Below are 26,933 nucleotides of genomic sequence, written 5' to 3'. Positions count from 1 at the left end.
GCAAAAGCAGAGGTGTGTGTGTGTGTGTGTGTGTGTGTGCGCGCGCGCATGTGCACGAAGAACAATAAAAGTGGCACACTTGCTTCTTGGAGAAGAGTGGGGATGTAACGAGAAATAACCTTGAGGAGCACGTACAAGCAGTCGGGAAAGCTTAGACAGCTACCTGAGTAATTTGGATTTGATAGGCAACAAGGAGCAACTATCTGTAGATTCTGAAGATGAGAGTGAAGTAATTAAAAAAAAAAAGTGTTGGCCAGTAAAGATTATACTAGAAGCCTTTTTCTAAGACAGGTAAGAACAAGGAGGAGCTGAAGTTAGGACAATAATCTAACTATGAGAGAGAGAAGCCGTGTATAGCTTCATGGTTGTGGAAAAAGTGAGATCTTCAAGAAAAAAGTGGTAGAAATTGTTTGTGGGTGAGACACTGAGATTAAAGGAAGATTGATCCATAAGTAATTTCCCCAACAGCTGGAGAAATAAAGGATCTATAATTTCACATTTTTCGCTTCCATTTATTTGTCTTTTAGCCTTTCCAGTGAAACAGCCAGAATAGTTATTTGTCACTTCACAGATGGCAGAATAGAGGCACAGTCTTTATTATAATATTACATATTTTTTCCTAATCACAATTTGATGTATGTATTACTGCCTTACATTTCTCTTACTCACTCAGCATAGTATTTGAACCTTTCAGGAATGCTTCCCATATACGTAGATAATTCCTCATAATTTTAATTCTTTCGTTTACAGTGAAGCACTTCACTGTTCTGATTATACAAGACTGTGAGACGTTATGACGTCCAGAAATCGTGACACAAATCGTGGATTTTCCTTTTCCTGTCAATCAGTTGCAAAGTTGCAAAAAATCTTGTCAAGTGTCAAATTCTCCCCACAAATAACCTACTGAAGTTTAGTCATGGAAAAAATACTTGCAGATGTCTCCCTAAAATAAAATGAAGTTATAACGCTTTTATATTTTCTGAATTAAAATTATCATAAAACAAATATATTTTGAGCACCTAATCCAAGCATAACACCAAAAAATAGAAACTGAATTTTTTGCATGTGCCCTACAGAAATGTCTGCCAGCTTTAATATTATATTATGAGTGAATACACTGTATTAGACCAACCTATTAACAAGTTTAAAAACACAGTTTCTTGTACTGAGTTGGCTATCTAGATTCCCTGACAGGATATTCATAAAACCACAAATAATAACATAAAGTGCCATATGCAGGAGTGTGCAGTCATCTGACTGAAGGTACTCAGAGTCACAGAGAAAACTTGTCACTTTCTCCTGGGGTCAGTTTTACTTTAAGAGTATTTCATGGGAAAACACCAACAGGATCAATTTATTTAAATAACCATGCATATAATAAGGTGAAGAATGCATGGATGTTTAAAATAAGTCTGAGGTACTTTGTGCTCGAAGCAGCACTCGTGGGGCTCTCATCCTAGACCCACACAGAGCCACAGGCCCCTTGCCACCCACTCTCACCCCCAGAGGTTGGCATTTACGCTCCGCTGTGACTCAGAGTACTTTAGTAGACAAGTTTGAGTAAGAATCAGACTATTAAGTGCCCCCAGAGTACTTTGGAGAGAGCGTTCATTATGGATCAGTGCACTCAAACAGGAAAGGTCTTTCCAAGGAGTTGATGGACTGGCTGGGTTTTACATAGTGTGCAAGTGGAGTCGAGTCTTTGTAAAGATGGTGTGTGTCTGAGTTTCTCCATAAGGACTTGCTGATTGAAGCATTGAGAATAAACGTCCCTAGTGTATTAAAATTCCTCATCAGTGTGCATGGATTGTATTAGGCTTAAATGACATTGCGAGACAAAAAATGGAAAGTCACCAGTCTCTATAGTACAGATTTGGAAAAGGATTTTATTTAAAGACGTACATGGCAAAACTTAATAAGCAGAAGAAGTTTTAAAACAATACAACCAGATAGAGAGGAAGAAGATTAATTTAAAAAGAAAAACAAAAACACCTTTCATAGCATTCTCCATTAAACAGTTGAGGTCAGAACAGCAGAAGGCAAGCAGAGGAGAAATGAAGAAGAAACCAATAACCTCGGAAACATTTGTAATTAAAATAATTCTTCTACCATGAGCACTGGGCATTTTTAAAGTTTCACCTATTAAGGTCTAGATGTGTCCTAGTTATCTGGAATAAGTACATGACTTGAGAGGGGATAATCAATCTAATTGATAATTCCACAGTGTCCTTGTCAGTGAAGGATGTGGAGAAGCAACGAGCAAAACAGATTTTTAGTAGAGAAAACGCAGTGTAGGTTGGAATAACTAGATCTAAGGCGAACAAAAGGTATTTCCACTTTTCTATAAAAATACGAACTTCAGGATAAGGTAGTAGTGTGATTTTCTAAAATACGTATTTTCAGCTTGATTGTAAATTTGAAATTTTTCCTTAATTGGAGAGGAAAAAACTGGATGCTCATACTCTCTAAGTAGCACGATTTCATCAGAATTTACTGCCCTTTCGAAGTCTGGTCCATCACCTCAGGGAATCTTCTGTCCACCTTAGTTACATCTACCTACAAGTACATCTGCCGCACCTCATCATGTATGCCATGGACAAAAGCCACCTGCGTCCCCTTCACCTGCGTGAGAGCTGAGTTACGTGCATTTACACTAGACTGGTGCTGTAACCACAGCTGCCTACAGCAATTTTAACTGAATATTTTTTCAAAGTTTCAATATATCTATAGTGCTAGATACTTAAAACAGTAAATTACTGTTTATAGCAGTTTCAGATATGCAGGAAACAATCAGATTGGAGAGTGAAAAGGGATATAATTGCTTTGCTATTTTCTGACTTTTAAAATTAAAAGAATAGCAATGGAACAAAGTATGAAAGTGCAACGAAATGCTTTGCTTTTTCTTGGGAAGACTCTTTGACCTTCATAATCTTTACCAGAAACTTCTCTTTCTCACACTCACACATGCACACACACAAAATTTAACTGCAGAGACAACCCAGCTTTGGATTCCAAATCTGAAATTAACTTGCTGTGTGACCTTCAACAAGACCTAAATAAGACACCTTGCGTCTCAGCTTCCTCAGCTATAAAGAAGGGATAATAATATCTGTCTTGCCAGGTTGCTTTGAGGATTAGAAATAATCTATGCCAAGCGAGTGCCTGGAATATAGAAGGTAACCAATAAAAGTTAGACATTATGTTGGCTGTTATTCAAATATTCAGACAATATGAAGAAAGTCAGAGTAGGAAAAGTCTAAACAAACATTTTCACACTATAAAATAGGAAATGCAAACATCTGTTAATAAAGTTGTGATTAACAGACATGAGGGGAAACACACCAGGAAAAGAGGAGAAAGAAGAAATATGGGTACCTGGAAAGCCCTAAAATAGCAAAGTGTAGAAGGAATGCAGTTACAAAGAAGAACAGGCTGCCGAGATTGCAGTATACAAACGCCATGGACTGTAGGACAGCTACAGGAAAAACAAGTAACGTAAATCAAATTGTTAGTAATAAAGACCTTTGGAACAGCAAGTATTATAACATCATAGCACCCAGGTAATTTTATTTGACAGTTTACTCCTATCAGCATAACTTCCTGGGAAGCACAACTAGAAATAACTAGTGTCTTTGTCTGCCAAAACAAGGCATGGTTATCCACGTTCTATGTGTTAAAGTCAAGGAAAACTCTTTTCAAGTCTTATATTGAATCTGCTTATTTCTGTGAATGTTTTATTTCACCAGCTTTGCATGCGGAAATTTGAATGGCAAAGACATGTACACTGCCATAAAGAAACTAAGTGGTCTAGCTGAACATGTAGGACTAAGAATGATCTCACGAAAGACTTTGACTTGCAGCAGTGGCCCTGAATAGTCGATCAGTCTGCTCATCTACCTTTGCTGAGCACAAAGAAACAATTTGAGCAAATGAACTAACACTTACTCTGAGATTTGTTCTTTGCTGAATCATTTGTGGGGAAACTCAATAAGTACAGGTCATGGGAACTGCCTTCCTGTTGTTTAATATTTATCATACAGTTGAGGAATAAATGTAGAGGTTAAATGATAATATGAGGAAAATAGTTTACCTTCCATAGTGATGGTGTGAGTAAACAGCAAGATCTAGCTTCTGGGGCCACCATGAAAGACGTCATTGGAGACTGGATGGTTTTTTGGTTGGAGTCTTGGAAGTAAAATGTCTACACAGTTCGTATTATGTTAGTTTTCTAACATATATCAAAATCCATGTATTCCTATTGCTAAATGTTTACCATGCCTGTCCTAAGTCAGTTAATCAGTCCTTCAGCCCATATTTATCAAGCACCTCTTATGTATTAGATTGTAACAACCAAGAAGACAGACAGAGTTCTTCTCTTCAGAGAACTTACATTCTGGTTGAGATGCAATTATTATAAATATAAGTATACTATTTATATATATAATATAATATAAAATTACTGTAAACACATTCATGAGTAAAATAATTTCAGGTACTAAAATGCAGTGAAGAGAATCTGACAGGAAGCTGTCACAGAGAGACAGGAGTGGGAGGAGGCGCATTGGCTGTGTTGTCAGGGCAGGCCTCTTGCGTGGGGTGGTATTTGAATGATGACAAGTGCTAAAACAATTAATTGGATGACTTGTAAGAGCCAGACAGCAAGTGTATCCAGAAATAAACTGAATTAGGATTATATAAGGTCTCTGGGTCATCTGGTGGAGCCACATATATCCTCAAGTTTGCCTGAAGAAACTCTGGGCTATTTTGCTATCAAGTAATTCATGCATCCCGGAAGTCTAACCATCTGACTATGAGGTAAAATTTCTCCTGCAGAAGAGCAGCTACCTTAGGTGGAGTGCATTCTGACAGTGGACCAAGAAGTCTGCTCACAGGCGGACATCCACAACAAACCAGTTTACCAGCAAGAGTAACCTCTTTTTCTTGCTCTAATTGCCTAACTACTCTGGAAAAAGGGGAAAAAAGGGCTAATGTGGGATCACATGATAAGCACCCTCTTTTATAGAGCACTTTTTAATTAAATATATTAACTCATTTATTGCTCTCAGTAACCATGTGAGGTGGATACCATCGGAAAATTGCTTAAGACACAGGCAGTCTCCCTTCCAAGCTCACACTCATTAACTGGGCTATGCTGCTGCTCAAATAAATAGGGAAAGTTTATGATAGATACTAGCTTAAGCTAGAAGAATTGGTAAAATTTTGATTATGGATTGGGAAAAAAATAAGAGCATTGCACAGAAAAATTATTCGAAGATTGAGGTGCAGGCCTGAGTATATCTACAATAGTGAGTACAGGATAACTGAAGCATTCGGTTGGTGTTGGCAATGGTTAATCCAGAGCTGTGCTACTCAAAGTGTGGTCCATAAACAGGCTTGAATTGTTTGTTGCTGATTCACCATGAGACAAGAAGCTTGTGTCAACATGTTCTTAGTTGGATGTTCTTGTTGAAGCAAGCAGTGCAGTAATTCAGTTCTGGCACAAGTTTCTTACCTTGTCACAGGAGAGTGCTTTGAAATTCGTTGAGCTGGAGTACAGGCAGTGTTGCTATAATGATGACATTCAAAAAATATCATGGCTAAATAAAATAGAAATGCATTTCCTACTCACACAACTGTCTAAAAATGGGCAGGCAGTCTAGGAGAGTGAGACAACTCTGTCCCATATGTCATCCAGGGCCGCAGGTTGGCAAGTGTTCAACACGTATGTGGCTTCCACCTCTGAACCCAATGTGCTGCAGTTGGAGCCATTTTACACCTGGCAGTGAGTGTGAAAGGGAAATCCAGAGAGAGCGGCTTTATCCTTAAGAAGATACTTTACGTCATTTTGGCTCAGTTTCCTTTGGACTGAAATTATTCATGGGACGAAAGTTAGATTCAAGAGAGACTGTGAAATATAGTCTCTAGCTGGGAACCCATAGACTAAGCAAAATGGGAGATGTGTCATTACTGAAGGAAGAAAAGGAGACTAGATATTTTAGTCTTCTCTGCCACGGTGAAAGTTATGGTTAGAGAGTTCAGCTAAAGCTAGACTATGGAGGGTTTGAGATTGAATACTGAATAAGAAAGATTGCAGAAAATAAGAGACACTGGTAAAAGTAAAATAAAATTTTACTTACTATAGAAAATCGATAAAAAATGTCGTTTATTGGCCTGTAATTAACTTTTTTTATCACAATTTCTATAGATGAATTCATAAAGAAATCCAAGACGTATAGCCTTTTTCCAAGGTGAATTCTCACATAATGCAGTTGTCTTTATACATTACTAGTCTTTTTATACTGCACTTCCCTCTTGTTCCAGTGGAAGCTGGAGATGGAAAATGCCTTCGGATCAAGAGCATCTTTTAATTTCACAGAGTGTGAATGGTCACTGTCAAACTAGTGTTGCCTAGAAGCAGAGTCTGAGATAGGGATTTGGTTGCAAATGATTTATTGAGGAAATGCTCTCAGAAAAAACCTATAAGGAAAAAAGTGGGACAAGATAGAGAAGGGGGAAAAGCTGAGCAAAGATGTGGTCTCAGCTCAAGTCTAGACTTGACCTGGTCTGCAAGGAGAGAGCCAATCACACAGACTAATTGCCTCACCTTGAGGCAAGCACCCCAATATCAGTCAGTCATTGGTTGTGGGCCACCCCTGGAGAGTGGCGAGGGGATGCATAGCTTCCTGTCAGGTGGTGCCTATTGGCCAAGGGCAATTCTCAGTCTCCCTGGCTGGGGGCCATTGGCAGCTGTTGGGCATGGGGTGCGAATGGGTGTAGAGTGTTGCACTGGCCGGAAAAGAGAATCTTTTCAGTGGGGAAAAGAGCATCCACCACTATCCACTTTACCACTTAGCTCTACTTGCTTCTCATATTACACTCACTCCTTTCGGGAACGACTTTTCCAGGATTCTGTGAGCGTAATTCCTGGGGAAATTTACAGAAGGAGGGTCGTTGGGAGAAACAGCAACCCCATTGGGACTGCAGTTGGTCCCAAAGCTGAAACCAATGCACATTGTCTCCCACCTCTATCCCCTATGCTGGATTTCCTCCGCTCTTGGCTGGCACTTCTGCTGGTCCAGATGGCTGGCCTGGTGAGTCAGGTAAAGTCTCAGGACCAACTGCAGTACCAGTGGCTTTCATTTGTCCTATTAACTCTCCTCTCGTAAATTTCCCCAGGAATTATGACAGAGAAAGACTGTACCTGGATAAAGATAATTTAACTTGTGAAGCAAGGAGTACACTGTGGTAGACTCTGTTCTGGTGCCTGCCCAACACTTATCAGGTTGTGGTTGCTGTACTTCCCATTTACAGTTAAAACGACATGGAAGTACCAACAAGTAACCCAGTGGATTATTTGAGTGCCAAAGACATTTCTCCCTGTATAGTAGCCGTTCCACCTCTCACGCTAATCAGGGTCAATTACCCCTGTAAGGAGGGCAACTCATTTCCATGCCTGCTGGCCTCCTGACACAAGGAACCCAAAGTGAACAGGCAGCAGCTGCAGCCTTTAGTGTGGTGAGCTTCTTCCTGTGTCTCCAGGTGGAAGCATCCCTGCTCCGGGAACTAGGACTCCTAGACCTGCAGACCTTCACATTGTGGGGATAGAAAGTACCCATTCTCCTAGTAAGTCATTGGAAATGATGGGGAATGGGTCCACTCCTACATCCACTCCTTAATTCCTGGACACAACCATACTACCCTTTGGAGACACAGCACCAACTAATAGTTTTTGATTTAAAACTCTATCTCTAAGCAGTATATCTCTAAGCTGGTACCTCAACTGCATCTTTTAAGAGGCCTTCCCACCACTCCATCAGGCCAGCAGCTTCTGGATAGTGGGGTATGGGGTAAGACTAGTAACTCCCATGGGCATATGCCTACTGCTGCTTTTCCTTTGCCAGAAGTGGTCCTTTATCTGAAGCAGTATTGTGTGAGATAGCATGTCAATGAGTCAGACGCTCTGTGAGGCCTTGCATAATGGTAATGGCCAGGGCCATGTGAGCAGAGAAGGCAAATCCATTCTCTAATTACGTGTCAACTAGGATCAGGATGAATCACTGCCCTTTTCAGGGTGGAAGTGTCACTGTAATCAATTTCCCACTAAGTGGCAGGACAGTGCTGCTTCTGGGACTTAGAACTGGTCTCTGTTACTGACAGGTCAGATGTTCAGCAGCAGCTGTAACTAGCAAACTTGGAGGAAGAAGGCCCATGAATGGCTTCCATTTTGCTACCAGGGCTACTCCATTCATGAGCCCATTGTTTCAGCATTGGGTTGGCTGGGGACAGAGGCTAGGTGACTTGTGGGAATTTTGGGAACTGGCTGAATCGTCCTGTCCACTTGGTTGTTTGGCACTCTTCTACGTTGGATACTCTCTGGTGTACGTTAATGTACAATACAAAAATCATCACATTTTTTTGGTCACTAGCATAGGTTCAGCCCCATGCCTCTTCCCTAGAACTTCTTAGCCTTAATATTCCTATCTTGCTCCTTTAAGTCCCTTGGCCAACAAGTTAATCACTGCCTATTAGTCTGTTATATCCTTACCTTCAGCTACTAGTCTATCCACAAAAAAGTGGGTGAGTGACACTGCCCACAACTCTGCAATTGAAGTTTTCCTTTAGCCACTGGTTTTTAGGAGCATCCTTGAACGGGCTGTAGTGCAGCAGCAGTCCATAGCAGGCTTCTACCAACATATGGGTCCACCCATCCACAAACCAAGCTTGGGTTTTTCCCTCTTCATCAGCAGATTACAGGGAGCCTGCCATGAAACTACAGCAATGAGCTGAGCGAAAGGCATTGGTAGCACAGTGAAGGTGACGTGGGGGTCTGGGCCACTTGTTTGTAGAGCTCACTTGTAGCTTTTGGATCAGGTTGAGATCAATCCCAGATATACCACTGCCATCTTACTACTGGGTACACATGAACTTATGACTTGGTGGGTCTGTCAATACTCAGCTCATCATGGCCAGTTATGGCTACATAATCACTTAAAAAATTCATTACAAACACTATCTCTTTCAGGGCCCAGTAGATACCAGGAGTGATTGTTTAAATGGTCTACTGCAGATGGCACAACTTGCTGCAGAACCTTAGGGGGTGTACGTTGTGATTTTCCTCTGGGGCTTGACCCAAACTCCACTTGGCATCCTTTTATACGTAGATGCCATGATACCATGGGTCTGCCAGGATGTATGGTCCAAGTGGGAGGGCTGCTTGTACCTCAGCCTTACCTCTTGTAGGGCTCCTTCTTGTTCTGGGTTTCGCTCAAAACTAGCAGCTTTCTGCGTCATTTCTCTGAGTCAGTAACTCAGAGTGGTATTCTCTAGTGCAATAAAATGTTGCATTCAAAACCCAAAGGGCCTATCAAGCACTGTGCTTCTTTCTTAGCAGTAAGAGTTGCAAAGTACAATAATACACCCTTCACTTTGGAGAGGATGTCCTGGCGTGCTTCAGACCACTGGCCCTCTAGAAACCCCAAAAGTGATAGGCCCCTAAAACTTTTATCTCCCACTCTTTGGAGTCCACTCATCTTACCAAGGCAGCCAGAGTACTTGCCACTTGTTACTTCTCAGGTCCTGTTAACATCATGTCATGAATATCGCAGATCAACATTAAATTCTGTGGGATGTCAGGATGATCTGGGTCCCTTCAGTCTATATAAGGACATCAAGAAGAATTGGCTCTGAATATTATTTTTGAGAAAAATATTATTTTGAGAAAAAATATATTTAAATAACATTTTTTCTCCTTTAGTGCCTTTTGCCATCTTTTTTTTTTTTTTAAAAAACAAACTTCAAAGCAAGAAAGGAGGAGACTAAACAAATTAAGTAATGAGAATTCAAATGAAATAGGGGTTTAATTTGGCATTCTTTAATTAAATTTGGGAAGTTCAACTGTAGTAAGCATTTCCTGATGGATTTTCTATTTAATTAGATAAACTTATATAGTCTGTGCTGGAATGGAATAATATTGAGAAGTCTATGATTTTGCAGCACCTGTATTTGGCAAAATAGTCAAAAGAATCATAATTAAAGACAACTTATTTGATAAGTTTTATCTTGAAAAATATTTGTCAAGGAAAGGCACTCTAAATGAAAAATAACTGAGAAAATATTTGGTCTCTAATATTTAGACATTTCAATATGGGAAACAATTAGAATTGAAAATACTTCTCTTTAACCAAATTTACTCTGAGCTTATCTCAACCCTATGGAGAAAATATTTCCCCAGTTAAAAATGTATTGGCCTAAGAGAAGAGTCAATTGAAAGTGTCAGCCTTTTCAAACTTATTAACCATGAATACAACTTTGAAAAGGATTGCAGGCAATTTTATGGAAAAGTGAAACATAATAAGATCATAGTGAAAACAATTATTCTTCAGACGAACTTCGGTGACATGGTATTAGAGAAAGATGTGGCTAAAGTATATAAATATGAACCATAGTCATATTATGTCATTTTTAATATTTGGATAATAAATATAAAATTATAATTGTTCTAATGCCCAACATATGTTTTTCAGAAAGAATTTTATTTGTGAAAATGATTTTTGAATATAATTATTATTTATATTACTGGTATAACAAAACCAATCTGTCAGTCAATAAATACTTCAAAAATGGTATCATTTTCATTTAAGGGCCCTTTTAATTCTCAAAAGTGTTATGATTTAGATGATAAGTTTGGTCACTCAAATGGAATGAAATGGAGAATGGACTGGGAGGAGAAGGTTGAGATGGGGGTAAAATTGGACCAATGAATATGTTGGATATGTTGGGTCTGGAATTTCCTCACCACGTCTACACAGCAGTGACACATATGCAATTAAAAATATAGGTCTAGGGGCCGGCCCGGTGGCGCAAGCGGTTAAGTGCGCGCGATCCGCTGCGGCGGCCCGGGGTTCGCTGGTTCGGATCCCGGGCGCGCACCGACGCACTGCTTGGTAGGCCATGCTGTGGCGGCGTCCCATATAAAGTGGAGGAAGATAGGCACCGATGTTAGCCCAGGGCCGTCTTCCTCAGCGAAAAAAGAGGAGGATTGGCGGATGTTAGCTCAGGGCTGATCTCCTCACAAAAAAAAAAAAAAAAATATATAGGTCTAGAGCTCAAGAGGGAGGTAGGGGCTAGAAATATTGATCTGGAGGTTGTCAGCTTCTGAGTGTGGCCAAACGATGGGAGCGGCTGGCTCAGCAGAGAATAACACGTAGTGTGAAAAGGAGAGGAATTGTTGGCCACATCTGGAGTTTAAGGATGGCATTCTAGCCTCTGAGGAAAAAAACATAAGAAAGACTAGGACAGAACCAGATATCCATGAAACTATGGTCAATCTAGGTTAAGACAAGACTCAGGTATACAGACATAAAACATGAATCCGGAAACAAAGTGGGATTTCAGCAGTTAGAACCTAGATGAGAAGAAGATGATGGCAGAATCGACTTGATCCTGACCTCCAGCCCTGAAGGAAAGGAGGGTGCCAATCATTTTATAAGGAAACCATTTGGAAATCAGAGAACAAAAACAGGGTCTTAGGCCCAGCTCTAAGGTATCAGGCAACAAGTTTGTCCTGTATTTTGAACAGTTTTTAGGGAACAGAGCCAGGCATTCATTACACAGTAAGATGGATTATTCTTCCTTCTCGCAGAATCCGTGTGATGATAAACGGCACAAAGACATCTGGTCCAGAGAGAAAACTTGTGACCACTTACCAAAGTTCCTTGTAATCGGGCCACAAAAAACAGGTAAGAATAGCCAATTGTGCTGCTTGCACTCTTTTTTTTTTTAATTATGAAATATATTGTCATGTGGTGTTACTGGATTAGGTTTTGCTTTGTGAAATATTGAGACACCCATGCAAGTTCATATTTGCGTCACTCTTCATCCCTATGGATCATCTTTATGCCAGGAACCTCAAAGGGACCCTAATGCTGCCTATTAATTAGACTTAAGGACTAAACTTTTAACTCTAGATTTTAAAACTGTTCAACAGACATCATAATTTTTAACCACTTTGAGTTTATGTGTCACAGTTGTGGTATCTGATTTTTAATTTCTACTTTTTGTGACTTTGCCTAATTCAGTCCTGAATTAAGTTATAAAAAAAGTGCTTTGACTTGATTCAAACTATTTTACATGGCATATCCGTCTTAAATTTATTTTTTTTCAAAGCCACTGCCATTATTACTTTCAAATATTCTACTTGTGTGATTTGTTTTGTTAAATAATCATTAGGCATAAATATGGTTTGGACTTATTTTCTCTACACCTGAGGTTCATCAGACATTTTTTCCTTTGGTATTTGTTCGTGTGCTGAAGCACCTGTGTATAAGAATGTAGTAAAAGAGAGTGAAAGTATTTCACCAATGAGATGACACTTTCAATTAGAATATTTTATACTTTCTTGAGTATGTGACAGTTTTATACACTTTGCTCATGTCCCAATTAATTAAAGTTTTTATTGAGTTGCTGTGTTTTGAATTCACTACTTTGACTAGAAGCATTTTCATCAGTGAGTGCACAAACCATAACACAGAACAAACAGTCACAATAAATAAGCCTGGCCGAGATGAAGACATTCGTAACACCAGCAAGTAGATCATTTTAAAGGTTGTGGGCAAAATTTCCAGACTATTAGATATTGGTTGTTGAAATCTTTTATTCCTCCAGGAATATAAATTATATTACAACAGTAAGTTACACATGTGCAGAGAGCGGTGAAAAAAGCATGTATTTCCAGATACATCACTTTCGTTGTTGTTGTTGTTTAAAATGTGCATTAATTTTCTACCAACTCCCTTACAGCAGTGCTAACTCTGGAATGACTACTAAAGAAACAAAACACTCCTGTGTTGTAAAATTATGTTACAAATTTAATTTAAAGACCTATCTTCTATCATGTGTCATTGAATGTTATTACTTCTTAGTTCTGCTAGAAAATTACAGATTAGTAAGTATAAATCTGCTTTTCCTCCTTGTTGTTTGTATTTAGAAAGACAATAACTTATACCTTTATATTTTAATATTTGACCTACCAGTATGGCAATAATAAAGCTTTTAGCTGGTTTTGGTTTTCCCAAGACAAACAAACAAGTTAAAACAAAGAAATTGGATGATGATAATATTTTATATGCTATGAAAATGCTATTTTAATGTGAAAATGGCTGTGATAATTCTTAAAATCCATTCAACCCTAGAAGTCTGGAGGCTTCTTTTGTTCTCCTTATTGCTTCAGGTGGCAAAACTCTCGCTGATGTCAGATGCTGTCAATTCCCTGGAGGGTGGGCACAGATAAATGCTAAGTATCTGGCCTTCAACGCAAAGTTGTCTTTAAACAACTTAAACATGGCCCATGCATCTCTTGCAATAAACATGAAATATGAAAGTGGTTCTCAAACCCCTATTTGCTCAGTTGTTGCAAGGTGAGAATGGAAGGATGAGATAACCCAATTCTCCAACACAGAATCCTGGAGGGAATTCCCATCAGCTGAAAATCGGGGAGAGGACCGGGAGAGGCCTGGGTTTACGGTGCTCACAGTTTTAATCCTAGTCCTTCTAGAATCCTTTGGACAGACAGTCGTCCTTCATGACTCCAGGTCAAATTTTGATATTACCAGGGTAGGAGAGGATTTCTAAAAGGGTTAAATTTAGCACAATAATTCTAAAAGCATAATTCATTGGCCTTAAATCTTCCAGAAGCTCAGTGTCCCCATTTTCAATATGAGTTTCTCATGATTTGACTGGCTTACCCTTGTAAACTTACTTTGGTAAAACTAAAAAGAAGTTGATTTTATATAAAATACAATAAAGTTTCTCTTAGAGTATCACAAGGTATGAGACCTTTTCCACCTCCTCCACAAAAATATTTATATCAAAGACATTGGATAAAAACGAGTGTCAAGGATAGAAGAAAACAAGGTGATAATAAAAAATATATACATTTTGGGGCCGGCCCTGTGGCTTAGCGGTTAAGTGCGCACGTTCCGCTACTGGCGGCCCAGGTTCGGATCCCGGGTGCGCACCGACACACTGCTTCTCCGGCCATGCTGAGGCCGCGTCCCACATACGGCAACTAGAAGGATGTGCAACTATGACATACAACTATCTATTGGGGCTTTGGGGAGAAAAAAAGGGGAAAAAAAAGGAGGAGGATTGGCAATAGATGTTAGCTCAGGGCTGATCTTCCTCACAAAAAATATATATATATATAATATATAATATATATCATTTTGAAGTGGTGGACCCAGATTTTATGGCTAATTATAAGAATGTCAAGCCACATGTCTACTGTCCCTAGTTGAAAGTGCTTTCTCCTCCCTTCCTGTCAGTTGCTGATGTCCCTCCTGCTCCTGAAGGCATGAAGGTGTATAGCTCAGAACATAGAGGGTTTGGCTTTCTGAAGCCCAGGGAGATCTGGGTGCAATTCTGTGACCATCAGGATGATTAAACATTTGTACATGTTACTGAGTGAGGTTATGAAGTATTTATTTTATGATAGTCAGCAATAATTCAAAAATATTCCTTTATTTGTGCTCTGGATCAATCTATTCTCAACATCTCAGGGATATGAAACTACTAATATTCTCAACTCTCTTGTGTGTTTCAAAATTCTCTCTCTCTCTCTCATTTTCTCTCTCTCTTTCACACACACACACATACACACATGCTTCATTCTCATCGTCAGTTAAACATTTTCATGTGGGGCCCACTCTAAAAAGGATTTAGAAAGAACCCGTCTGGATTCCCTGCACCCTTCCAGCTATTACTCTGTACTACTCAATCTCTAGTTTATTTCTTCTCCCTGGAATATTTTTGTTCCTCCTCTCACATTTTCTCCTTTTTGAACTCCTATTATTTTCAGAAGCAAATCAGTTCTTCAAGACTGCTATCGCCCCTCATAACTTTCATGTCGGTATTTTTCAGTGTGTTTAAGATAGTTCTTCTGCCTGGTCCTTTGGGATTCTAATTCAGTTCTTAACTAGTTCTAACTCCTTCAATTTTTTTATTGAGTTTATACGATTTGATTCCATATTTTTTAATTCTTTTTTAATTAGTATTTAAATCTCCTTAAAAGCATTTATTAGTTTTTGCCCTCCCATTTCACTAGGAGCCTCCCATACTGGATGTCTTAACATGTCTTCCATCTAAGATGGTTGGTCCTCTTAGATCTGTTGTTATTTTCCTTTAACAACTCAGACCTCTACTCAATCTTGGTGGTCACGTAAAGCTGTGAGGATCTAAACAGGTGGCAATCTCATTAATACTTAAAGCACAGTAGCCTTTGCTCCTATGAGCTTAAGACATATTAGAACAAAATGCAAATTCTTTGAGGATCTTCTCTGTTTCCAGATCCCCAGCTGCAATGATTATTGTTCTGCCAGGCCACCAGTGTAGGGCCAGGAAATCTCCAGCTCTCCTAGGGCCGGGAAATCCAACAAATTCTCCTAAATCCAACGTGTTACAAAAGGAATAATCTTTTCCAGAAGGGAAGCTTTGAATTATGACAGCTGTGAAGACCTAGTCACTTCATGATCCTTTCTGCCATGGCCCTCAGTCCTTGGCCTAACTCAAATGCAAAGAGTGTTCAGAGATTACATCTGAGCCTTCTGTGATGTGTAGACTCAGTGGGTTCTGTTAGCTAGCTGTTCAGCCTAATGCTTCAGTCATCAGACTTGATCGCCCCACCTTGCCAGGGTAGAACATTCAAGTGGCCATCCTTTCAGAATCCTGCCCTCTTCTTTCAACCTTACTGGGAATACTTATGTTTTTGTTTGTTTGTTTGTTTATTGTAGTAACACTGGTTTATAAGATTGTATAAATTTCAGGTGTACATCATTATACTTCTATTTCTGCATGGATTACATCATGTTCACCACCCGAGTACTAATTACAGTCAGTCACCACACACATGTGCCTAATTATTCCTTTCACCCTCCTCCTTCTCCCCTTCCCCTCTGGTAACCACCAGTCCAATCTCTGTCTCTTATGTGTTTGTTTGTTGTTGTTATTATCTACTACTTAATGAGGGAGATCATATGGTATTTGACCTTCTCCCTCTGACTTATTTCACTTTGCATAATACCCTCAATGTCCATCCATGTTGTCACAAATGGCTGGATTTCATCGTTTCTTATGGCTGAGTAGTATTCCATTGTGTATATATACCACATCTTCTTTATCCATTTGTCCCTTGATGGACACTTAGGTTGTTTCCAAGTCTTGGCGATTGTGAATAACGCTGCAATGAACAGGGGTGCATGTATCTGTACGCATTGGTGTTTTCACATTCTTTGGATAAATACCCAGCAGTGGAATAGCTGGATCATATGGTAGTTCTATCCCTGATTTTTTGAGGAATCTCCATACTGTTTTTCATAATAGCTGCACCAGTTTGCACTCCCACTAGCAGTGTATGAGAGTTCCCTTCTCTCGACATCCTCTCCAACACTTGTTTCCTGTCTTGTTAATTATAACCATTCTGATAGGCATGAGGTGACATCTCATTGTAGTTTTGATTTGCATTTCCTTGATAGTTAATGATGTTGAACATCTTTTCCTGTGCCTGTTGGCCATCTGTATATCTTCTTTGGAGAAATGTCTGTTCAGGTCTTTTGCCCAGGAATACTTATGTTTTTAAGGTATAACCTTAGAATATGCTTCCTCCTGGAAGCGTTCACTGACTTCCCAAGACTAAATCACCCATTTTCTCATGTATTGGAAAAGCACTCTGGTCCTCTCATTATGTAACCTGTCTCCCTATGTCAATTACCTGTTTACTTGACCCAAGGCCACACATACACTTTAAGTTTATTGAGACCAGCAAACGTGTTTTTCTTATCTAGAGTTATCACCAATCATTACTACAAAGACTTTCACAGAGTAGCACCAGTCAACATCTGTTGAATAGTTTGATTTAATTTAATTGATCTGAATTTAAATATTAATTGAGGACCCACCAGGTTCAGCTATTGCACGAAACTCCCTTGATGCTTTAGCCACTCACCTGACTCTAGCAAGGAAATTGAACCACCAAATTTCTGAAGTTCTCCCCTTGCTGTAACTTACATCTGCCTTACTTTGGCTGTGTATTACTCTTAAATCGGGTGTTTGTGTAAATAGAATAATAAAGTCTAATAAAAGAACACTTAGGTTGTTGCCGCCTGAAATGCACCTAATAGATTTTAAGGAAATTATTATGACACTTGAAAGAATTGGTCTTTTGAATATTATTTTTTGAGCAAAAATTTTGCTAAAATAATAGTTGTTTCTTCTTTTATTGCCATATAACCTTTTGCTTCCTTTTTTGTAATAGGAACAACTGCACTTTATCTATTTCTTCTTATGCACCCTTCCATCATCAGCAATCTCCCCAGCCCCAAAACATTTGAAGAAGTTCAATTCTTTAATGGGAACAACTATCACAAGGGAATCGACTGGTAAGAAAAATAACAAAAAATAAAGTCCATTGTTAACATATGCTCAATCACAGCAGAGAAATTATAGATGTATGCATGGCATCTGCATAATTACAGAATAAATTTGTTACACTCAATTCTACAACAGTGAATTAGAAATTAATTTATAATGAGGATATGTTTAATCATTGTTGCCTATAATTTGATTTGGACAGTGCAATAATGATAATATTTTTCTGGTAAATTAATATGATTGAATAAAGAGGATTATGGAATGTTTTTCATCAGAATTATTCATAAGGATATTTAAAATTCTCCTTAAGCATATTATTATTTTACTGTGCCTAGAATTTTTTTTAACTAAATACATAATTTGTCTTCACAATGATGCTTGAGGAAACAAATAAACCAGTGGGTTGTTTTATTTTACACTCTGTGACATGTATCTTCATTAACCACATAGACTGTAAATGGTGTATTATAATATAAGCTATTTGTCATGCAAATAATAGCAGAGCATTTCCAAAACCATATTAATGCTAGTGACACACATACATAAAAGGAATATTACTTTGCATTTGATAAATTGTGAAAAATTTAAAAATCACAATATTTTCCCTAAACTGAAATAGAATAAACCTGATACTAGAACTCATCTTCACTCTGGGGCTTTTTTCTAGCTCTATCTCAATTTTCTAAGAAATTATGACCCTGATTTCCAATTCCCAGGTATATAAGGCAAATCTCCCCTGAGGAATATTCCCCTCAATGCATCTCTCTGTAGCAGGTAACTTTATGTCAGCATCACACATGAACCTGTCCTCAGGAAAAGGCCCATTCTTTTTAGATGTAGCTAGGATTAGAGTGGGGCAGGGGTGATGCCAGTGAGCAGATTTGGCTTCCCATTGTGAGTAGAGATGCGTTCACTCTGCACCTAAGATATCCCTGTTCTACCTTACTTTACAAAGACTATATGAATTTTGGAATTGCATGCAGGTTACTAAAAGCAGAACAGCAGTGTCCTCTTCTCTGTGAGCTCGAACAGAACACAGATTGTTAAACAAGAATGTAGATGAGACTTCTTACCACTTCACATTTGGGAAACATAATAACAAATGTCAAAGAGGAAAATAAGTGTCTTATATGAATTCTTAATTGCTCACATTATTTATTTCTAGAACATTTGAGGGTTAGACAAGTGGTGAGGTGTAAGGAGGGTTACGCACATAATTAAAGCCTTGCGCTGAATTAACCTCCGAACATATTGATTGCATAATCTACACACAGAGGAACGTTCTGACAGCATATGGAGGAGTGAACCTACCGAGGCTCCACAGGATCAACTGGCAGGAAATATCCCTTAATTACTCTAGATAGACTATAATGTGTTCGCGTTGCTACACACGCTACAAATTATGCAGAAGTTAAAAGGGAGGAGAGCAGCGACGCCCTAAGCTGTTTAGTATTTTATAGCTATTCTGACTTATGCATCTTCCTCTCTTGTGCATTTTAATCTCCATTTAAGAATTTTGCATTCAAGTTTGCAAACATAAATTTACTATTTTAAAATATTTACTAGGCAATATGGTGTAATTTGCTGTTTGCTAAGGGTAAATTTAGTTTTTCTGGATTTGGCTTTTGATAGCACAGAACATCAACCCAAACCTAAAGGAGTTTCCTTCCGTTCCTTAACAACCCACCTATTTCATCTCACTCCTTCCCCTGCCCTAACTAGTTCATTAGAAATAATAGTTTGGGTTGTTTTCACATTCAAAGGATATAGAATAGCTAGTTTTTTGACTATTATAACATTAATAATTATAAATTGATATAAGTGAATGTAAAAATGGTCAAATTATTTCGTATGCATAGTATGGCAGGGAAAAAAGTTCATTCTCAGGTTAATGAATTGTTTTCCCCACCTTCAGGTATATGGACTTTTTCCCTACTCCATCCAATGTTACGAGTAACTTCCTGTTTGAAAAGAGCGCCAATTACTTCCATTCGGAAGAAGCTCCCAAGCGAGCTGCATCTCTGGTCCCCAAAGCCAAGATCATCACCATCCTCATCGACCCCTCAGACAGGGCATACTCCTGGTACCAGGTATGAAGCAGTGAAAAATACTATTAAAGCGTTTGGTCATAGCTTGAATGTAAGCAATGATGAATACCAAAATAAAATCCTGATGTATTGAATAATCAAATGTTAAAAGAACTAAGCCAAGAAATAAAAAAATAAAAAGAAATTATGAAAAATAAGAGCTGAATATTTAATTCATATCAAGTTGGGCAAAACATTTCAAGCATAAAATAATAGAAAAAATCACACATCAAAGAATTACTAGATTGACTAAACCAAATAAACATGTAAAGCTCTGGTCTGTCACAATTAACAAAATTAAAAGTTAATTTCTAAGTAGAGCATCTTTAGCAAACACATGGTAAGTGACTTAGTGTCTTCAATTTGTAAAAAAGTTCCCGCAAATTGGTAAATAAATAAATAAATATATCAGTAGGAAAATGACCAAATAAGCAAAAGGCATAGATAGACAATTCACACGCACGCATACACACACACACACACACACACGCAACTACTCAACAGTTTACGTGAAAAATGATCCACCCAATTAGGGATCAACAAAATACAAATCAAAATGATACTCTTTTTAAATATCATCTTGACAAACATGGTAATGTTTATTCTGTCTGTTGGCAAGGGTGTGATGTTAAAGGGACTCAGACATTCCAATAGAAGGATATGCAGAGAGATACTTTCTAAAAATTAATTTGGTGATAGTCATTGAAAAGTTTTCAAAGGCCGTTTTGTGCTGTGGTTCCTCTTCTGGAATTGATCATAAAGAAAACATCAAAGGGTTGGACAAATATTTATCCCTTTATTTATACATCACAGTACTATCTATAAAAATAATAACAACAAAAGGAAAAATAAATGGTCAATAATATAGATTTGTGTCACACCGAAATGAAATATTCTGCAGCTACATTTAATGATGGTTTTAATCAATAGAATGATAATTAAAACATTGTGGTCATTCTAATGTGTGGATAGATATTAATCAAATGGCCATAAACATATATCATTAGAAATTTTGAATGCTCTTTGAGGAAGTATGTAAGGTGCTATGAGAGCATCATTTCTAGAGAAATAAACTTGAGACTTAAAACTGAAGGATGAGTAGGGATTAACTGGGTAGGGGTAGATGGAGAGTGGGGGAGAGGGGAAAGTGTGTGTAGTCCACTGGTGCAGAGAACCACAGCACGTTTAAAGAACTAAGAAAATTTCCATGTAACTAAAGGGCAAAACCCAAGGTGGAGACTTGTGAGAAGTCAAGTGGGAGAACCATGTGGCTGCCATTCTTTGAGCAAGTGAAAGCCTTTGAGAAACGTAAAGCCAGTGTGTGACTACCAGATTTCCTTTTAGAAAACATTATACTGTCTGCTATTTGAAGAATGAATTGGAGTGGAACAAATGACTACATGTGTTCAGAGAAATCAAATAGAGGCTGCCGCAGTCGTCCTGCTGAAAACTAGAGGTAGCACAAAGACGCTAAGTAGAAACTGAGTGAAGTATGAAGTATTGAGAGATGTTTGGGGACTAAAATCAACAGAATCTGGTGAGAAAACTGTGTCAAGGGTGAATCAAATTTCCAATCTGGGCAAATGGACAATGGCCATATATTCCCATGAAGAAAGACGCACGGAAGAAGGATACAGCAGTTGTGTGGGGGTGGGGAGAGGCTAACGATGAGATGCAGATGGCGATCATGAGGTGTGGAATCACTGCCATGCGGACAGGAACAGTAGTTAGCTGGCACTCTGGGGAAACTCTGAGCTGGAGACAGAAATTTGTGAATCAGAAACAAAAAGCCACAAAAATGGTGAAATTGCCTAGAGAGAGAGGTTAGAAAAGAAAAGTGCAGAGTAGAATGAGGAAGCCAGACAGACAAGGGAATACAGCCGAAGGAGTAGAAGCAAAAATCCAGGAGTATAGTGACAGTGAATACAAGGTAATAGAGTACTGTCACACGGAGGAGGTGACAACAGTGTCAAACAGCTGCTAAGAAAGTAAACAATTAGGCAAAATGAGGCCTGAATTATTTTTACTGAGGTGAAAGATACGGAAGAAGTGGAGCCCTTAGCAAGAGAGCGAAAAGAGCAGAACCAGATAGACTGGGTCTTGGAATGATTAAGTGGGGATGAAGAAATGTAGGCAGCACTTGGAAAAGACTCGAGAAATGTGATCACACAGGGGAAACACATGACACATGCTTATTACATAGAAGTTGAAGTGGGCTCAAGGAAAATGTGTTCTATGGCGGTGGTGGTTTGAATTATGATAAGTTTCCAAAGAAAGAGCGACATCAAAGGAGAGGAAATGGAGAATCAGTCCTGTGAGGATCCTGAGAGGCAGGAAAGAGGGATGGCTACAGGAAATGGCTTAGATGGGAGGGAAGTGCTCCAGTTCCCGAGTTCTTTCCGGTTCTGGTGCTGGGACAATTCTGGCAGTCTGGTGGAATCTGTGGGCCCCATTTCAGAAATATATTTTAAAAGCATAAAACTAAATACATAGAATTACCAAGGAAGCAACTATATTGAAATATAATTATCAAAATACTTTTTGAATCAGTAACAAATATTTATTTATTAAATTATTAAATGGCAAAATCTAATGGTGGGTCTAATACTGTAATTTGTCGTGATAAGCATAAACATTTGATATATCTGAAACACCTGTAATGTGATGTAAAAATAACTGATTCTTATTGGTGGTAAAATCACAGTACAATAAATGCTAAATTTCATGTAGAGGATACTGAAAATAAAGAGGCCCATTTTTGCAGATCCAAGTTCATAGACCCTCTAAATTCAATCTATTAAGAACCCCCACATTCAAACTTAAGGCAGAGAAGAGGGGACAAATTTACATGCTGGTAAATTTGAAGGTCTGGGATAGAGAAATGCAAGTGACTGTGATGGTCTCTTCTTCCTTTGAGAAGTCGAGAAGGAGTTAATGTGATGAAAAAAGGGAGATAATTTGGGAGGCACTGTTTGAGGAGATAAGAGACGGTGTGAACTCTTCATAGAGGGGTAAGATAAAGTTGACCAGAGAAATGTAAAATTGCCTACAGCAATGAAGCTCTAACTGGAGTTGGTCATCTTGAATTTACCATGGTAGTAATAATGTATATGTACTAAAATCCCAATGATATGAGGCATTTGTGGATGTATATGTTTAATGCATATAGAAAATTAATGCCAAAATAAAGAAGATTGAAAGGGAATTTTTTAAGAGTGTAGTAAGATAACAAATAATTTTAGTTTTTTCTTTGTTCTTTCTCTTGACTTTTCAAAGTTTCTTCAATAAACATATATTACTGAGAACAAATAATGACAGACAGAAAAATATGACACTGCAAAGTGGGATTGCAAGTGGTTGGGGATCCAAGTGGGACACTTGGATTGGGAGCAAGATTCAGAAATTATTATTATAATACGCGAGTCAGAGTCTCTCTCAAGATATAAAAATATACCTTTCTCACTTTATGAAAATTCATATTGCAAAGCAAGATAAACTTACATTTTAAAACTATGCCAAAAGCATTGAGACGGTAAGCCTTAATTTAAAATTTTGAATGCAAATACTTGGGGCAAAACGTTGCACATTTTCCGAGCAGAAAGCCTGGTCACTACTCAGAGCAGACTGATATGAAGCTTTTTTTTCACACAGATTAAACCGTCTAAATAGTTTAAATCATTTAAAGAGAATCTATGCCTGCTTGTTCAAGTAAATTCTTTGAACATACACCTTTGAAAGGAATTCTTTTTTCTGATAATGCTGTTTATTGCTGTACTGCTAAAGGTAGGGTCCGCAAACTGCTCCACATTTCAAAATAATGCAGCCTGTTACTTAGCTGGTCCTGTCTATTCGGTAAATACCGTAAATCCAAAGCTCAGCAGGTGTAATGCAGAAACTCCTACAAATGTCACCTGCCACTGTAATTTCTACCCCATATTTTTATAATGGGCCTCACAGAAGAGATATAGTGCTATTTTTTTTTTCCTAAAATATGTCCCTTTGTGACTTCTGGTCATATTTTTAATGCTAATCTTAGTTGCAGAAATATAAAGAGAAGTTGGTCCTAATCTGGTGTAAGTCAATATAGAGAAGATCAAGTTCCATATTATCACAGCTTAAAGTAGAAATTTTAGCATTAATGTATTAATATGCAATAGTATGTTTATATTTATTCAAGTTATATAGTTTCTACACATTATATCAATTAGATGTATTGTGTAGTCTCGATGGACTCAGCATAATACATATACATATAAGAATGTCAGTAAATATACAAGGAGAGGGCTTCAAAAGTTTTTATTAGTTCCACCAATCTACCACTCACTAGTTACTCTTTAACCACTCACCACTTCCTAATTATCTTTAATTTTTAGTCATTTTTATTTCTAACTCACATATTAGGTCTGCTATTGCACAATTGTATTTGGCCTTGATATCCTTCCATCCTTATCTTGCAATAAATTTTCTCTATCTTCACTTTTAGATATCTCACAAAATCAATTCATCCATCCCACACACCTCATCCACCTTCACTCAAACTTACTTTAGAGACAAAGTCCTCTTAGTTTCCATGCTTATTTTTTTTTGCTTATCAAAATCTGTCTCATTAAATTTTGGCTCAAAAGCTTCAACCATTGAAAAAGATCCCTTCATCTTTCATTCAATATTAATCATTTATTGGTCTGGCTATCACAGCAAATAGCTGATACCTCTAGTCAAAGACAGGACTTTATTACAATCTGTTAATCTATTGTCTCTCGTACAAGATTTTGATCTCTTTGAAGATGGCAATTATATCTTACTCATATCTCTTTATCTCCAGAGTCTATTGCAGTTCTTTGTCTGGTGAGGAGCGTATTGAATGCTCATGAAATCGTATTGACTGTTAACTTTTGATCTCTCATTGTGTTGGGCTGTTGTGCGTGAGCAGTGATGGTTTGATGAGAGGATGTGGTACTGAAAAGAGGCAGGGAAGCAGTATTGGGGAATCAGCAGGGTTAGGTGGAAACCCTGGGGAGAGCAAAAGGAAAGGACCCTGGGCAGCATCAACAGGAATATGACACCTAAACAAGCATTGGGAATAGACATCTGCTCTCTCTGTGCCCACAGCACCTGCCACACGGGGATACTGGGGAAATGTCAGAACCCTCGAGGGCGGCTGTAATAAAACAGTGAGCACAGTAGTGTGTGAGCCCACTCTTGCCAATTGAAATCTCTTTTCATCAGGCTTGATTTGTCTGGTCCCTGGTATCTTTCCATTTCTGATCAGACTCATGAAGAAAATCCTTGTTCTCTGTTTCTTGCCTTGCAGCTAAACATTCCAGACGTGAGGACAACCACAGGCCTGTCTGCATACTACTTGATGTATATGGAAGGCTTGTACTTTAAATGAGCAATATGCCAATGCCTAGCTTTCAATACATGCACTTTTTACCTTTTCATTCGAAAATCAATTAGTCATTTTTCATTACTTTTTGGAAATAAAAGACACACACATACACACACATCACACACATGCACACATCCTTGTGCAGGCATAAAGAAAATTAATTTTACAATTGATTTCTTGTTAAAGCACCAACGATCACATGAAGATCCAGCTGCCCTGAGGTTTAATTTCTATGAAGTTATTACAACAGGACATTGGGCCCCATCTGACCTAAAGACTTTGCAGAGGAGATGCCTAGTACCTGGATGGTATGCGGTCCACATAGAAAGATGGCTAACGTACTTTGCTACTTCTCAGGTAATGTCCTGAAATTAATTTCTTCTGTTTATTTTATCATGATTGTGTTGCACTCACAAACAGAGAATATGAATTAATATTGCCACAGATAGGGATTTATAATCAGATATGAACATACCTAAGAAAGAAATGTGGACTTTTATGTTTTTAGTGTCAAAAATAGTATTAAAATTTTGTTAAGTGGCTGTGAAACACATTCTTGGGATCTTCTTTTGGATAGTAGCTGGTGTCAAAGCCCTAAGTCCTCACACAAGAGACATCACTTGATTCATAGGCAGTAACTTTCAACTACTAACAGAGCAGCCAGTTAGACAATACCTTTATGGAACACCGTGTGGGGATACTCATGTGTAGTCTGTCCTGTGGGACTCTTGTAGAGAAAGAAGGAGGTCATGCCTTAGACTGTCAAAATGGGAAGTGCTATATCAGCTCCAGGGACGTGGGATAGAACAAGAAATAAGGATTTGAGGGAAGTGTCCATATCGTTTATATTCTGCATCCCAGATCAGGTTACAGCTAGAAGCTGAGTTCTCTGTCATAGTTTGTAAGGAGAATAGATGGGTAATTTTCATCTGTGTGCCCACTATTTCCAAGCCCTTGGCTCCAATATTATTAGTTCATTGGATTTCGTAGGCTGGATAATTATCTGATTGCACGACAGATGGAAAATCATGTTTCTACGGAACAACTAAATCGAGAGAGTGTCTATGTTTATTTCTGATTTACAATCATGTTAGTTAAGGGTTATAAATGATGCTTATGGCAAACTTTAATTGTTTATTTGGAAGGACACGAGAATAGTAAACATTAAAATGTGTTCTAAGTAGGGCATATTTTCTTCCTTTTCACACTGACCTAATTGATTAATGTCATACTAGGTCAAGGAAGGCAGCTCAATCTATTTAATTTAGTTTTGTTCTTCACATAGTGACTATTTTTGACTTTACAGTTGCTAATTATTGATGGACAGCAGCTGAGATCTGACCCAGCTACAGTGATGGATGAAGTCCAGAAGTTTCTGGGAGTTACACCTCATTATAATTACTCTGAAGCACTAACGTGAGTCTGTTCTCATGCTCGATTTCACTTCCATTATTTGCCATCATAAATTATCAGTGGTAGGTGTGTATATAGCATCATTAATACTAGCTATGAATTTATACATCGTTATGCTACTCAAAAGCAGTCAAAGGAATATTCTCATTATTCATGTTGTGTCTCCCTTTTGAAGACCACGAATACTTTACCTTATAATCTTATAGACATTTTATATGTCACGAATTCCTCATTTTATGAGGTTTTTCCCAATATAAGTTTGGTTAAGTAATCTTTTTACATGCCTACTCTGTGCAGAAAGTGTCCTAGAAATTGAGGTTACAAAGGTGAAAATAATGCAGTCTTTCCCTCCAAGTAATTTACAGGTTAGAAAAGAAATGCTGAGGCCGTTGTTGCTCTGTGAAGGTGAGCAGTACTTCAGGCAGAATTGGGAAAGGGATACATTCATGTTTCACTCCATATTTATTAGATTATGTATAACCAAATACAATCACGTATAATGTTCCAGTTATCTATTGTTGCGTGACAGACCATCCCAAACTCACCGGCATATAACCGCGGTCATTTTATTATGCCCATGGAGTCTGTGGGCTGGGAATTCAGACATGACACAGCCGGATAGC

The 26,933-nt window shown here is 38.3% G+C and overlaps 1 protein-coding gene across 1 annotated transcript in view; it reads left to right on the top strand.

Annotated features, from left to right (window-relative positions):
• The window catches only part of LOC131411604 (bifunctional heparan sulfate N-deacetylase/N-sulfotransferase 4-like), a 138,316-nt gene that overhangs the window by 104,156 nt on the left and 7,227 nt on the right, over positions 1-26,933 (top strand). Inside the window, exons 8-12 of the mRNA XM_058550630.1 lie at positions 11,642-11,738; positions 17,306-17,429; positions 19,337-19,511; positions 25,084-25,254; positions 26,204-26,313. Of these exons, the coding sequence (XP_058406613.1) occupies positions 11,642-11,738; positions 17,306-17,429; positions 19,337-19,511; positions 25,084-25,254; positions 26,204-26,313 (677 nt within the window). The remainder of the gene's footprint in view (positions 1-11,641; positions 11,739-17,305; positions 17,430-19,336; positions 19,512-25,083; positions 25,255-26,203; positions 26,314-26,933) is intronic.

Source organism: Diceros bicornis, chromosome 11 (genome assembly GCF_020826845.1).
Source record: "Diceros bicornis minor isolate mBicDic1 chromosome 11, mDicBic1.mat.cur, whole genome shotgun sequence".
Lineage (NCBI taxonomy): Eukaryota > Metazoa > Chordata > Mammalia > Perissodactyla > Rhinocerotidae > Diceros > Diceros bicornis.
This window is presented reverse-complemented; position numbering and strand designations above follow the sequence as displayed.